The 16744-nt window shown below is 35.6% G+C and overlaps 1 protein-coding gene across 2 annotated transcripts in view; it reads left to right on the top strand.

Moving 5' to 3' along the window:
* The first annotated feature begins 918 nt into the window (after positions 1–918).
* The window catches only part of LOC128017311 (neuron navigator 2-like), a 144330-nt gene continuing 128504 nt past the window's right edge, over positions 919–16744 (top strand). Inside the window, exon 1 of one of the 2 annotated variants that reach the window (XM_052602637.1) lies at positions 919–1566. In XM_052602637.1, coding sequence (XP_052458597.1) covers positions 1351–1566 — 216 coding nt within the window. In that variant the 5' untranslated portion in view covers positions 919–1350. The remainder of the gene's footprint in view (positions 1567–16744) is intronic. The other variant, XM_052602639.1, reaches the window with a different exon arrangement.

Here is a 16744-nt window from a genome sequence, read left to right as displayed (position 1 = left end):
AAACCCTCTCCAGCATTTTGAATTTGGACTGCAATACCTAGTTCAACCACTGGGTGTCAAACATTCAAAAGGGTGCTAGTGAGCACTCCCTTTGCGGCCGTTATGCGCCCTTGATCCACACTTCGCAGCGGACTTCTACCCGACAGTCAAAGCGACATTACGTCGCAAAAGTGCGGACTCAGAGGAAGAATGTGAGGGTTTAGGGTGCTATTTGGGACAGGGACATATTTTAGCAGTCATTCAGTGTCACATGATCCTTCATATATATATATATATATATATATATATATATATATATATATATATATATATATATATATATATATATATATATATATATATATATATATATATATATACAATTATGTAGGATATGTAGGATATTTTCTCTTCCAATGTCTCTGAACTGCTTTATCATTCTAAAATGCATTAAAAACAAAGACGTAGAAACAGAAGTGGATCTCTGCAGTGATTTTTGAGAGTTTATTAGAAAGAAATAATGAATAAAAACAGAGAAACATGAGATACAAACTAATCCCTGCAATTAACCTTCACCTCATTTGACTTTTACTGCATGCAGTGTGCCTAGAGGAAAGCACAAAACATGGAGAACACTGCATCTCTCTCTCTCTCTCCCTCTCTCTATCTCTTTCTCTCTGTCTCACACACACACACACACACACACACACACAAGCCAACAATTCTAACCTACTGTATTTGCACATGTAGACATGCATAGTTCCTTCCTTTCTAAACAAAACACACACACACAAGCTGATCATATCCAGTCTCTGCTGTTTCATACCACTCATTTGCTCTGACGTCCTCTTTGAAGATGGGAGGGGTGTAGTGTGTGTGTGTGTGTGTGTGTGTGTGTGTATGTGTGCGCACAGCTGAAAGAAAACTAGTGCTTACACACTGGTGTCAGGCAAGAGCCACTAGTTACTGTTGTTACCATCTTAAAGCCACACCTGCTTGAGAGAGAGAGAGAGAGAGAGAGAGAGAGATTGTGGACAAGTGCCTTGCAGTCATCAGCAGAGCACAGCTCGCCGCTGTCATACATTTGCTGCTCATCTATATTCCTGTCCTTCCCATGATGCTGTGATTTTTTCCTGTCATGGATTTTCCATTTTGGGCTATTTACTTCAGAAAAACTTGGGACCGAATAGATTCAAGTGCTGAACAGATTCACATTTGCATTTAGAAGAGCGTCTCGGACTGCTCAACTTACAGGTGGATTGTTTTTTTTGACGACTACAGTAGGCACTGTATTGGGAATAATATCTCAAGCAAGCTGGATGCTTCAGTGTGTGGTGAGATACAGTGGACAGGTTCTGGGTTCAGGGGAAGATGCCTGCTATCCTGGTGGTCACTAACATGAAGTCTGGACTGCCGAAGCCGATCCACAGTGCCCTCCCCATCCCGCAGGTGCCCGCCCGAGCTGTGGCCCCCCGGCCCTGCTTCGCCAGCCCCCCACAGAGCATCGCTCACCTCCACCTCGGGAGCCAAGACGGGTGGGCAACAGGCAAAAACTACCATCCTGCTGACAGCGGAGAGGACACACAGGTTAGAAAGATATGTGTGGGTATGTTAATAGTGTTTGAGTTCAGGTTGAGTCTTCTTTTCCTGTAATAAAGTGATTTTATATACATACATACTGAAGATAATAAAATACTATACTTCTACTTAAAGCAGCAGTATTGTGCACTAATACCAATATATTACCAATATTTTAACTAAATTCTATATTATTTTGTGTAAATTTTGAGATTTGTTAAAGATCACATTCAACAGGAATGAAATTATTAGTGTTTTTAAAGAAGAACTTTAGTTAGCGTTAGATGACAGCAAAAATAATAGAGATATTAAAAAAGCACAATTAAATACATGTGTAATATCGGGCCGTTACTGCTAACCGATAACCGATACACTGTAATCTGAATCACTAACCTTTGCCTTATAAGGTGATATTCAGATGCTCATCTAGATAGATCTAGTAAATCTGTGTGTGTGTGTGTTTCTTTCAAAATAGCACTGTGGTTATACACTTTAATACACACCTTAACACTGAACAATTACTATATCCTTTGCCATTTTTATGTTAAATACTTTCATTATATTCAAATCATGAGAGTGTCCAAAAAATGTGGCATGTCCATGTTATATTTTATGGTGACACCATTATCCTGTGAAAGGCTATTTGATGAGTGTTTGTTTTAACAGCCTACTGGTTCTGAGCTTGTGCGTGTGCGTGTGTGTGTGTGTGTGTGTGTGTGTATTTGTTCTCAGTCATATCTAAGCAAGCCAGTGTGGCTCGGTTTATTTTTGAGTTAGTAAGTCTGCTAGGCAACCCAGGAGACATCTCCCTCTCTCTCTCCCTGCAAACATGTCCAAATGCCATTTAAGGCTTTGTCAAGGGAAAGGAGAGTGTGTTCTTGTGTGTGTGTGTGTCATCTCTGATAGGAGGGTGCAGATTGGACACAAACTGATTCAAAAGAACTGAGGAACCAGAGCTTGACCTTTGGATATGCAAGGTAATGAATAATAACAGACAGACGTGGTTTTGAATGTGAATGGTTTGGCCAAATCTGACTGTGGTTAGTATTATTTATCACTGCACAGCATTGCACAATAATTATGTTGACGATGCACGTTTAAATCCGCAGCTCTGGCTCACAGACACAGGCTTTAGCAGAATCAGGTGTTATACTGAGAAACAGTACGTTTAGCCCTGTGTGTGGCGTTCAGCTGCGCTGGCAGTCTGTGTTTAGAGATAGTAGATGATGCATGTGTGAGTATATATAGTATGTGTGTGTGTGATATACAGTCAACGTAGTAGCTGGGTGTTTACTCTACATGCATGCTATAGTTCTGGTCTTGCTTTGGCATTTCAGAAAGAAAGATGCTGTTCTTTTGAACTTTATATAAAAGAAAGATTCCAGTTTCCATAGAAATATAATGCAGCACAAGCATTTTCAACACTGATAATAAGAAATGTTTCTTAAGCAGCAAATCAGCATATTAGAGTGATTTTTGAAGGATCTTGCGACACTGAAGACTGGAGGAATGATGCTGAAAATTCAGCGTTGCATCACAGGATTAAATGACATTCTAAAATATATGCAAATAAAATCAAATAAATGCAGCACTGGTGAGCACATGTGTATAAATGTCGGGTATATTCAGGAAATGCGTTCTGTTAATAGATCAGTTTATCATGGATTATGCGTAAGTACAATGTAAAATGCCAATCAAAGTATGATACTAATCCACTCAATTAACTCAAGAAAAAAAAAAGATCCGTGCAGAAGGCATATTCAGTCCATGAGCAGATGATCATGATGTAGTCTACAGCGCTCTCTAGTGCTTTGAGTATGTACTTCTCTCTCTCGTAAGTAATAATTCAGAAAGATATAAATGATTTAATAGTCATTATGAGCCTGATTTCACAGTCTTAGCTAGATCTTCAAAACAAGTACAGCCATAACAAAATAAGGGTCATGTCTGGTTTGTGTGCATTTGGATTCAGGGAATCATTGTATGCATCAAATAAACACTGGAAGTGAGAAGTGAATGTGTAAACACATTAAAAACACCATTTGTGCCTTCACCTGATGGTCACTTGCATTTACTGTATTGGTTATATTAAAAAAAGAAAGAGGATATATATATATATATATAGTGTGTAGATATGTGTGTGTGTGTACAAAAGTAGGACAAATTGAGAGTCTTGATGCATTTCAGAGGATGCATTTTTTATTTATTTTTTATTTAGCAATCCTAAATTCTGAATGGCATAAGTTTGAGTAAACTGATGATCTTGTTTGACCTTTTCCTTTAAGGACATCTATAATGCTGTCTAAAATGCATTGCTTTTATGCATAGTATGCTCTCCGTTTTTGCTTGCAGGGTTTCTAGTCAGATTTTTCTGAATTAAACACAGAGAGCATCCCAATACTGTCAGGATGTGCAGAGAGTCAGCTAAAATGAGCAAGATTTCTTCACAGCCTGTCACCATCTGTCTCTACCTCCGCAACACATTACTGTTTCCTAATGGCACGAAGGATCCTAAGCAGATCTTTGTGTGAGAGTACTTTTAAACACTTTAGAAGCTTGTTTTCACGATGTGTGCACAGCAGGTGTCCGTAATGCATGACAAATGTCCCCCGTTGGTGTTTGTTCGATTGTACCTGTGCGAGCTTCCTTTGAGGCCTTCTATCAGAAACGCAAAAGAAAGACTGCAGCCTGTCCTGCTGGATAAAGCTCAGCAAACATCTCATCTCAGTGGATGAAATAAAGCATCCATTTTTTCTTCTCCTTAAAGTGTCTTGCAAGAATTTGCATATGAAATAGATGATGTTGGGCATAACGAACAGACAGAGACTGAAATAGATTAAAGAGGAAGATGGTTTAGATGTGTAGATGTTTGCATATCTTAAAACTTTAGATCTTTGATTCCTCTGAGGACATTTACAGCGCAAACATGATGCTCATATTGTAGTTTTCAAATAGAAATGCATGCACAACAAGAACTGTTGTACTTACATTGAGCTTTATGCATGTATGTATTTATTATTTTTACTAAACCTTTTTTGTGGTACACACTGAGAAACGTGTCGTTATGTGTCCGCATGCTGCTTGGTAACTGAACCAGACATCTGCTGTGACGTGGGCGATGTGAACAGTAAAGGTCAGCATGCACTTGTGTACAGGTTGGGGTGAAAGGTCACAACTGATGAAGCTTTCAGTGCTTGACCTTTGTCCTTTAATTTTGCCGTTTTAAAATATCGGACACTGGCTGCTTTGACAGGGACTTGACTGAAATTATTTAGGTCCTCACTTTGAACAGGTGGATTCTGGGTAGGATCAGTTTCTATGCATTTAGTGTCAATAACTGACCCAGGCTGGCTTGAATATACATTTTTTTTTACCAGTTATTATTTGTATTACTATTACTATTACTGCTGGCTGTGTTGATGTTCATTGCACATGAACTGTAGCAAAAGAGGCTCATTATGATGCAGGAGAAACACTGCAGGAGGACCTTATTCTAACAGCATGGTAACATCTAGATTAAACACTTTCATTAGCCATTTGGTAACTATGGCAACCGCCCACAGATGTTACTGTGATGTGGATGTAGGATGTCCTAGCCCAACAACACACTAACATTTGGATCATGACTGACTCTCTCTTTTTTGTCTTAAATAATAGTATAAGAATATATATATATATATATATATATATATATATATATATATATATTTTTTTTTTTTTTTTTTTAAATAATATTCAAATCTATATTATTTTAATCTATATTAAAATAACATTAATTTAAATAATATATAATAAAAATGTGTTCATATGTGAATTTTTATATTTTGAGGTTTGCATAAATGTATGTAAAAGATTTCTGATTTATATTTATCATATGCTTATTATATAAATTATAATTTTATATCATATGTAATTTATATGTTTAGATATTATTTTTATATTTCATTGTTTCAAAAATAAATTATATTTTCTAATTGTATATATATATATATATATATATATATATATATATATATATATATGTGTGTGTGTGTGTGTGTGTGTGTGTGTGTGTGTGAAAAAATATTTCATATGATATACATATTATGTTTATTATAAATAATTTTCGTAATTAATAATATAATTATTACATAAACTTAACCACACGCATCACAAAGTTTCTGAAATATTTATTTTTTAAATATTATGAAATAATATTATCTTAAAATATTTTTTATTTATAATATCAGTATTTTACAATTCATATAATATATTAATAATATTTATAATCATTTTATTTGAATATATCTGTTAAATATAATAACCAAATATTATATATTAATCTTAATTTAAATGTTAAATTTTAATTTTAAAAACTAATTATTATTATTATTTTTTACTTATTTGCAGTTTTCCCCCAATTAACCATCTGTGTTGGTATTTCAACAAAACCAGTATCCCTGCCATGCTATATGTTTGTAAGACGAGGAAGAATCGAAAGGAAATGCTAAAATGTTAGCTAACAGAAGCATGAAATTAGCAGTTGGACATTACTTACAAGTGTCTTTTAATGATTTGAGTTCACACAACGACTCCAGCCCTTCCACCACAGGCTCTGTTCTCTTTCGGGATATGCAGGGTGCCTCTGAATCCCTCATGATTTTTGGTCAGAAAGAGCCCCAGAAAGCCCATATGTCCCACCCACTCCCTAACAGCCTGGCAGTAGGGACCTAAACGTCCCCAAACCCCCTCGAAAAGCAGATGATGGGGGTCTCCCAAAACAAAGAGCCTCTCCACAGGGTGAGCCCCCACATTGTCCTCACATACTTGGATTTATTTTACCATCTATTGACACAATGAATGGCTGTTGTTTTTTTAATGAGCTTGTTCACTATTGCCTGACTCATGTAGCGTCTGGCACACATCACTCGCCTCTACAGAAGCACAATAAATCTGCTCAAATGTTCAGTGTGTTTTTCTCATCATTTGATTGAGTTATAAAGAGGCAATTCGCTTTTTAAAAGGCTGATTTAGTGAGAGTTATTTTGCATATATTACAATATACTATGTTGTGTTATATTGTATCAAAATATAGTAAAACATAAATGTTTTAAACAGGAAAAACTTTATCCTAAAAAAATTGAAATTATGAAGTTATGAAATGCATTGGCCACTGAAATAAATTAGTTTAAATCGAAGTACTTAAATTACTAAAACTAATACTGAAATAGTAAATGAAATAAGACATAAAAATTAAATAAAAATAAATAAAAATATTAGGGTGGGGTGGGAAACCTGGTAAAAATCACAAAATCACATAAAATTACTGAATCATAAACGTAAATTTTAAATAAAAAAGTAGAAAAATATAAACAAAAGCTAATTAACCATTTTAATAAATACTATAATAGACATATTTATTTATTATATTTATTAAAGTTTTGAATTAACTGTTTCTACTATATCAAAAATACTAAAGAAACACTGATTATTACTTGTTTTTAATGTAAATTTTATATTTATATAAAATTTGTTTTGACTTTATCCAGTGTACAGTAATTAGATATGTTGTGATATTAACTTGTAGTTTAACTTTCCTATTTTTTTTATTTTTTTTTTACTTTTATTGAATTTATGTTAAATGGTTGTATTATAAATAATAATAAAAATAACACTAAATGGTAGTTTTATTAGTTGTACATATTTGGTGTAAACGTGTGGCTCTGATTGTCAAAATCAATTCTATCACATATAGATTTTATTTTATCCCGTGTGCAGTAAAACTTTTTTTAAAAACCTTTTTCACTTTTAATTGAACTATATTATGTTAAGTATAGCTTGCTTCAGTTTCACTGTAGCGTTGCCAGCACTAAATCTCCTCAGGCTCGAGTAGATCCCTTCTGTCATAGTTGTAAAACATCTGCTTGAGTAAGAACCCCTGTGTGTGTTGTATATTTTTAAAACGTGCTTCATTTTTCAGCCTCTAGGGTACTTTAGTGTGGGAATGAGGGCAGTAACTTGGGCGATCCCCAGAAATTGAATTTTGGCTTGTAATTTGTGTTTTGGATTGGTTTTAGCGAGAGCTTGGACATGGGGAGCACCTCGTGTCTCGCGCCGCAGCTCCTGCCAGCAGTCTGTAGCACACACTCCAGCACCGCAGCTGCGGAAGAAGGGAAAGGAGGCTCTGACCTCTGTGTTTTCAGACCCTCGGGGTCCACGGGAGGTTGGCAGGGGTCAGCACACAGATCTGAAGTGTAGATCGTCATTAGAGCGATCAGCCCTTTTCACACTGAATGCATTAATCATCTTGTCAGTTTTAAGACTTTTCTTATTCATAATATGATTGACTGTCCGTTATTTCACTGACGTGAAAGTGTGTTTAATGAAATTGGCTCAACTTGTTACAAGATGAATTAGACCTTTGAGGAGTTTGAAGAAAGTAGTGAGAAAATCTCGATCAGTGGTTTTCAATCCTGGTCCTGGGGACCCACCACTCTTGCACATCTTGTGTTACTTCATACTTGAGTGAAAAGTTATATCTACATATTTAGCTGAAGCTTTAGGTGCAATAGTCAAGTCACCTTTAATTAAACATTTATCCATTTCTGATTGTGTCAAAGCAGCTTTTTGGTGTCAGATAGTGTCAAAATAGTTAGTCAATAATGCAAGAAGACAATAACAGTGAGACATTTTTCCAGCTAAATTCAGTTCATTGATGATTCAGTGATGTCTGTACAATCAGTCAAGTGCCCCAAACTAAGTAAGCCAAAGACGACAGTGGCAAGGAACCAAAACTTCATCTGTGACAAACCAGGCTCAGTTGGGGACCCAGTTCTCCTTTGGCCAATATTAGGTCAGAAAGCATGTATATACTGTATATTGATGCATACTTACAAAATCCAAAGATTATAGCACACTTCCAACTGTTTTCGGTGTCCTATGATCTGGAATGCAGTAATCATAACCTGGCATACTATGTAGGATGAAGAGTATGTGGTTTGGGGTTCAGCCTTTACCCACAATATCATTAGAGTGGAGGTTTTCTGGGATCTTTGCAGTTCTTGAGGTAGAGCCCCACCTCAAGAGCATCGAGTTTCTCAGAATACCACTACATCTCGTTCACACAATACAGAAAATACTGTACTTGTTACTCAAGTCTGTGTATAATTTGTTTTGAGGACAGATTTAATTAATAGTTCCATGTCATTCTCATGTTGTTCCAGACTTTATGTGATATATATATATATTGATTATATACATATTAGGGCTGGGCGATATGGAGCAAAAAATATATCTCGATATATTTTGCTATATCTCGATATACGATATATATCTCGATATCTTTACAGGAAAAATAACCCCCAAAAAACTACTGCAAAAACAAATATGGCAAATATTACATGTTAAGGGGCCTATGAAACATTTTATTTTTTTCTTCACCATATGTTTTATTGTTACCTAATTCTGTGTTTTAGCATGTGCAATTATTTAAATGCATAAAAACAACTTAAGTAGTTAAAAACAATTCTTAAAATAGCCTTATGTGAAATGTTTTTTTTTCCCTTCAGAAATTCTGTGTATTTACATTTTTCTGATTATCAAATGAAGGCATAAAACATTCATTTAATTTATCTTTTAATTATTTAAAATTAAGCAAACTTTTTTTTTGGTAAACAAAGGGGATTTACTATTAAAAATAAAACATGGGAGAAATGTTGTGTGATTATTCCTTATAAAATTATGTTCGTTTCATTTTAATAGTAGTAGTAGTGGGCTATCTACATTCTGCTGTACAATAGTAATAGATATCTGTCAAATACTTTTATTTTGACGGGTTTACCTTTACAGTTCTGTGTATGTGATACCACAGTTTATGATGTGATACGAGCTAGTCTTACTCAAATCAAACGGTCAGATGCTCATGAAGTGACTCTCAGTGCAGTTCTGGAGATGTTCCTCGTGTGTTTACGTCTTTATTTAGAGAGAGGAAAGACAATGTAATCAGCGCGAGCGTTATGCGAGCTTCCGTGTTTAATGAATGAAGACGCGCTTCTGCTCCATTCGTTGACACAGACACGCAGAACATGCAGGATTCATATTTAAATAGACTTTTCCGGGTTAATATTTGCAGATATTAGTCCATTTCGCGATTTGATGTAAGTGCATGACCGACTTTTGATTCATTCATTTAAAATTTGACCAATTCCGTGACATTCCGCGTTAAACTGTAAATTCCATTTTTATGACTGGATTCCGCGATTCCGTCCGCGTTTCATTGGGCCCTACAGTAGACATCTGCCTGCCGTTCGCCCTACGCCTTAAAACTGAAGTATCTCCATATAATGGAGCCAGTTGCCAGTTGTTTTTTTTGACTAGTTCTCTACACGCGAGGTGAGAGGGGACAAAAGCAAGGAGGCGGGGGGCGAGCGAGCGGGGGCGAGCACAGCACAGGGAAGGCAAACAAGCAAAGTGGCGGAATCAGAATATAAACAATATATCGATATATACGATATGTCAAAATCCATATCGTGTTTAAGAAATATCTCGATATATTTAAAATATCGAGATATCGCCCACCCCTAATACATATACATATATTAGGGGTGTAACGGTACGCAAAAATCACGGTTTGGTACGTACCTCGGTTTTAAAGTCACGGTTCGGTTAATTTTCGGTACAGTAAGGGAAAGAAATGCAAACATTAAACTGCAGGTTATTACTATACACTTTTTGTAAATACTTTTTTAATAAAATATATATAAAATATAAAAAGAATAAGAAATAAAATACTGCTGCAGAGTTCTCCACTAAATAAAATAATCTTAAAAGTATTTAAATAAAAAGGACACCGTCAACAGTATTGACGGCAAAATAAACTATGTTTGACAGGTGCATTATTTGAAAATCGATAATTATTAATTTATTTTTTAAATTACATTGAATTTGTCAACCTATAGACTTTCAAACATCAAAGTGTCGTGAATCAATATGTATTTGTATACAAAATGACATATAAACATATTTTCCTATTCTATTTTGCCTGAAAACGCTTCCAACATGCTTTTGTGTTGCGTGAAAAATAGGCGTCGGTTCTGCTTCTAGCATGCACTCGTTTTCTGCGCGGCTCGAATACACGTACCGTTACACCCCTGAAATATAATATTTTCGATTAGCAAAAACAGATAAGTTCATTCTCATTGTGCATTCCAATTAATCTCAATCAAACTACAGTTGGGTTATTTTGACTAGAAACAAAAAAGTTCTGGAATGTTTACATTTATCTGCCAAAGCTGACACAATACAAAATAATACAAGGGGACAATTAATAGACAATCCTGCTCACTGACAGTCAGATCTACAGAGAAGAAGTGCCAAAATCAAAAACGAATTCTGAATGTAAAAGTTAATGGCAAAAGTTAGCGCACAACTCTTTATCTCCGTTTTATACAGTTTATATAGTGCTTCATACAATACAGATTGTTTCAAAGCAGCTTTACAGTGATAAACAGAAAAATAATGATTCAGTGATGCAGAACAATTCAATTTTCCTGTAAAGTCAGTCATTAGTCAGTTGAAACCAGTTCTGTTTCTACTGCATACACAGACAAGTTTTATTAAAAGTCCATCTTGCCAGTGGTAATTTACCCATTAAAGATACCCGTTCACAACAGACTTTTTATTATTCCGTTGAAAATTAAACAGTGTGACCAGAAAGTGTGCATTGTGCAGTGAAGCTACTTAGGTGATGCTTTTGATTTCACTTGTTGATAATTGTGAGGTGGTTAATAGTTGAATAGTACAAACTCAGGTCTCTGATGCTTAGCTAATAGAGAGCCAGAACAGTGTGCTGCCAGGACCTTTCAGGGCAGGGATGGATGAATGGTTGCATGGTTGGAGGGAGAGGGTGTAATGCAGGGGTGGTGTGGGGGAGGTACAGAGGGATTCCCCCACGCCGCACTGCCTGTCTATCCAGCTGGTGTCTCCTCCCCACCCCCTTCAGCTGTTTGGTTTGGTTCATGTGAGTGCTGGCTGGTGTCTCCTCCCCTGAGCTTGTGTTTCAGACTCGGAGGCAGCTGCCCTCAGCATTGCACATTAGTGGAGAGAGTTCTGTCTGCTTCACTTTCTCTCGATCTCTGGTACCCATCCACTCTTCTCAAACTCTCTTTCACTCTCTTGCATTCAATCCAGGTTCATCTGAACTTCCTTTTCTCCATTAGCATGGACCTAGCATTCCTTCTTCTCCGTCAGACCTTTCCTCAGCTCTTCTGAATCGCTCTTTCTGTGGATGGTTGTGATGGATGCTTCTCTCCTCTGCTGATGGATTGTAAATGGGATCTGTGTGTCTGGACCACCGGCATCTGAATTGCAGAAGATGAGTGTAATACTGTGTCGCTGGGATCCCAAAAATCATAGCATGAAACTGGTAAAATACTTCTTTTGGGTTGTAGGGTTCAGTAGCTTGCTCAGATTTGTTTGTCATTTAAGTTTTGAACTACAATTTATTGCTCATTTATTCCACTAAAAAACATACATATATATGTGTACATAAATTAATTTTTTCATAGTGGATAATTCATGAATGATAATTGTAAATAATGCAATTGAGAAATGTAATTGAAGTATATAGATTTTATGTTTGGAATTATTGTGTACATACTAACATTTATACTATTTTATATATATATATTATAATATAATAATAATTGTAATATTAAAAATACATATTTTAAACAGTGTCACCTGTGTATTATTACAATATTTTACTAATATATACTACATTGTTATGTTGTTTATATTATAATTTTGGTTTTATGAACAATCATGTTATTTAAAATCTTTGAGTCTAACACTAATCATGCATTTTATATGCAAACATTTTGACTTGTGTCAAATGCAAAAATTATTTACCATTTTTGCATATTTTGTGTATTTCCTATGACTGAAAATACTTGATGTACTGTAGGTTTTTGTTTTTGTGGATTTTCTTAATGCATTTAAACTTATTTTGTGTTGTGCCAGAAAGCTTGTTTGTTGTTGTCTTTCAGCGTTTATGTTTGACCATATGACAGATAATAGTAAAGCAACAGCTCTGCTTATAATGAATTTATTTTTATTTCTGAATGCACCCTTTATATTTTCTCTTTATTAATCCATGCACACCCACCGTAGTCTTTCCTGTGGCTTGTGTGGTGGTCTTATCCTCTGCACGTCAAAGGCACAAATGCAGGCCTTCTTATTCCTTGTCTGGAGATGAGGTGATAAGGGGAGACGTTTAATTATGGATTACATGTGGAGCCCAGCACAAGTGCCAGTGAACTGAATATGTTTAAGGTCGGATGTGTGCATGAGAGAAGGAAAGGAGGTGATGGAGGCTGAAACGTGTCCGTGCGACCCGATAATATCAGCAGGGAATATTGCAGTGACACTACAAGATGAAAGAATCAGAGCGAAGGATAAAAGCACCTCACACTCGTTCATTCACTTCATCATCGGACCTTTAAATATCCTGGTCTGGGAGAGCGAGATACACATCTCGGCTACTTGATTAGAGACGTCCAATCTCAACCAGACTTAATTTCACGTACTCCGCAGGAGCCCCATTTGTGCAAATTAAAATGACCACATTCGAGACTTGCACTTGAGTTATTTATTCAGCTTCATTGTTTATTGATTTTATGACCTTATGAACCGTTATGTGTATTGCAATATGGGAGATTTTAAAAAGAGCACATGATTTACTGTTAAGAGTCATCAAACATTGACCTCAAAGGGCAGAGATTTCTAAATCATCTCTATTTTTCTTTCACCTTTCTTTCCCATTACTGCTCATTTTATAGGATTATTATTATTTGAGCGTTTACTATTTACATTTACTAATTTGCCAGACACTTTTATCCAAAGTTAAGCTTTTGGCAGCATGTATTTTCCTTGGGAATCGAAGCCATGACCTTTGTGTTGCTTGCGCCAACAGTTCAGCATCAGTATTGAATATCTGCCTTTTTCAATTAGGTTTGAGGGCCTTTTGTCACTTTATTGAGAATAAACAGGAAGGACACACAAAAAAAATACCATAGTACTACATTTTTTTTCTACATCATATCATGGTCATTTCATTTGTTTTGAGACCTACATGGTGCTATCAAGTTTTGAGACATATACTGTGCTAGTACCATCGCTAAATGTAAATACAACGGTTCATAAATTTCAGTACCACTTTACATTTCAAAGTAGCATAGTAATGTCATTTGATAACATTACTAAGGTACCAACAGAGTTGGTTTTTGTAACAGTACTGTGATGATGTTGGCATCTCACAAACCCTCTGAAGTTCCCCTACATCCCGGGTTTAAGAAATCCTGTTGTAAGAATGCGGAATTATGACTTGATGCATTCCAGATTGGAACCCACATTGCCCATTTGAGCACCACAGACCATCTGGAGCATATGTGCCAACCGTTTAGTCTGACTTGTCTTTTTATCTGCCTGTAAACGAATGTTTCATCAGTACAATAGTACAACGGAAGGTTTATTGAGAAGTTTGACTGTAGTACTCAGAGAAGTTATATTACATTATGTTCAAGGCTGAAGCAAAATCGACCAATGTTATTATTCATATTTCATCAGAACAGAAGGGAAACATTTGTTTCGATCAAATCACGTATTCATACAGCACAGGCTGAGCAGACTGTCTGTGGTTGAAGGTGAGGAGTAGTTAATGGTTTATAGGGACAGTTTGTTAGAGCTGACGGTGCTTCAGTAGATCCTGGATGTGTCTCGTAGCCCCGGCCCTGCAGATGGCAGATTGTATGTGTGAATATGTAAAATCTAAAAGGGTACTGTTTAATTTGAGAACCGCAGCTCGAGTGTCATCAAGTGCTGGGTTCTGGTTTGTGCAGATGGCTCTGAACTTGTTGAGTTCCAGTTCTTCATCTTGAAAGCAGCACTTGTGCGGACGGCGAAATATTTCCTGCTTTCTGTTTGGTCTGAGTGTGGCTCTTAATCCCGAGTGAACTCTCACAGTCCCAGAGGTCATATCTGGCGGCGCTCACATCAGTCTAATGTTCACGCTTTCATCTCCAAGCCACAGACATGGCAGCAGTCAAGAGCCGCTCTCGGAGCTTGTCATGTTAGCACAAGGCCAAAGCCACTTGAAGTGCTTGTGGAGCTCGGCGGACACGACCAAAGCCACACGTGCAAAACACTTGTGAACTCGACTAATGTTTCTAATTTTAACGTAAATTATTTTTAGCTTTTCATTTATTGTTATCATGAATTATTCATTTTAACAAAACAATATTTTATTTGTAAATATGCTGTGCTCTTAGTTTACTTTTATTATTTTCATGAATGAATGAATTATTAATTTTAACAAAACAATATTTTATTTGTAAATATGCTGTGCTCTTAGTTTACTTTTATTATCGTATACATTTTTTCAATGCTAAAATTACGTTATTAACTGTAAAAGTTTAGAGCTTTCCTTATAAAAAAAAGTCATTATACAATTCATTAGTGATTAGTTTTTTTTACAATAATTATGACTAATGACTAGTTATATGACTAGATAACCTATAAATGGCCAATATTAAAAACCTTTAAATTATATAAAAAATATATATTCTATATATATATATATATATATATATATATATATATATATATATATATATATATATATATATATATATATATATATATATATATATATATAGTTGATGAAAAAGTAAAAATGTTAAAAAAATATTTATTATAAAAAAAAAGGTCTTCAAAAAATTTACTGCTAGTTAAGCACTAAATTATGACAGAACTATATAAAATGTAAAAAAAAAAAAAAAAAAAGTATGATATGTTCCTGGTATTATATCTTGCATGCCTAAAAAAAATAATTCAAAAGAATGATTTGTGTGCAATTCACACATCACCAGTTCAAATCAATGCCACAATCTCCTACTAGATATTTCACATTGACAGCTTACAATCTATCAAATGTCATTTTAAACATGCTATAATGATACTTTAGGTTGTTCTAGTGTAGGTTAGCACATTTTAAGGTGGTGGAGTGTCTGTTAAGAGACTGCTGTTATTTCTTCCATTTCTCTGACTGAGAAAACACTCGGGCATGTCTTTTTCCTCTCTCGTCTTCATGCTTTTGTGTGGTAACTGTCTAAAATGGTCCATTCTCCTCCAGGAATCAAGCTTTCCTTTCCCTGATGGGTAAGAGGAAGGCTAATTTAACTAGGCCGAAATCTGATCACAGGCTGAAGGAAAACACTTAAAAGCAGGGCACTTTGAGGTCACGCGGGGAGTATAATTACGGTTTAGGGGTCACGGCAGAGATGCAGGGAGCAGGCCATGAGAACTAAGGACAAACCTTTTTCAGTATTTACAAAAGCTCCCAGTGTGTGTGACTGAGTTTGATGAAATGCATCTTTTTTAGTAGTCATGTGGGTGAAAGGATGGTGCTGCTTTGTCTTTGAAGATAATAGTGTTTTTTCTTTATTTTAGTGTGAGTCTTTCTGTATGAGAAGCTTTAATTGTGCACTGTTTCTTTCTGATCCTTTAGGAAAAATAGATCTGTTGAATCCTAAGTGTCTTCCTATCTGCTCTCAGTTTGACCCTGTGTGTGTGTGTGGGGGGGGGGGGTTATATGTGTGTTATTTTGGTCTTTTTTTATCACTTAGTACTGAAAAAACTTTGGAGGAATTACTTTGAAACAATTTTCATTCAGAAACCTTCATTAGTAAATTTCACACATAATTACAAAGAAATGACAAATTAAACATGGAATTTGGAAGTAGACAAAAAAAAAATCTCCAGTAATATTTGTTTTATTTAAAAATGATTTTCACAGTGTCTCAATTTTGATCTAATCTGCTCTTCTGGATAAAATCAGACCACTATTGTCACTAATAATCAGGACAAAAGCAAAGAGATGGATGTTAATTTCCCATAGAGCATCTCTCCTGAGCGGGTTTCTGTCAGTCTTGGGTAATAGATCTCTATTCATCCCAGCTACAATGGTTGTCCTAGTTCTGGATGGTAATGACTAACACTGGTTTGTTCCTGTCCTAAGTGGCTTTACACACATTAGACACGCAATAACAACAGTGTGTGATAATACACAGTTAACACGCAGCATCAAACGTAATTCCGTGTAATAAAAATCCTCCAGTGTTGGGGAAGCTACTTTTTTTTTCTTTATTTTTTA

Source organism: Carassius gibelio, chromosome A7, assembly GCF_023724105.1.
Source record: "Carassius gibelio isolate Cgi1373 ecotype wild population from Czech Republic chromosome A7, carGib1.2-hapl.c, whole genome shotgun sequence".
Lineage (NCBI taxonomy): Eukaryota > Metazoa > Chordata > Actinopteri > Cypriniformes > Cyprinidae > Carassius > Carassius gibelio.
Note: the sequence above shows the minus strand (reverse complement) of the source record. Positions and strands in the feature narration are given on the sequence as shown.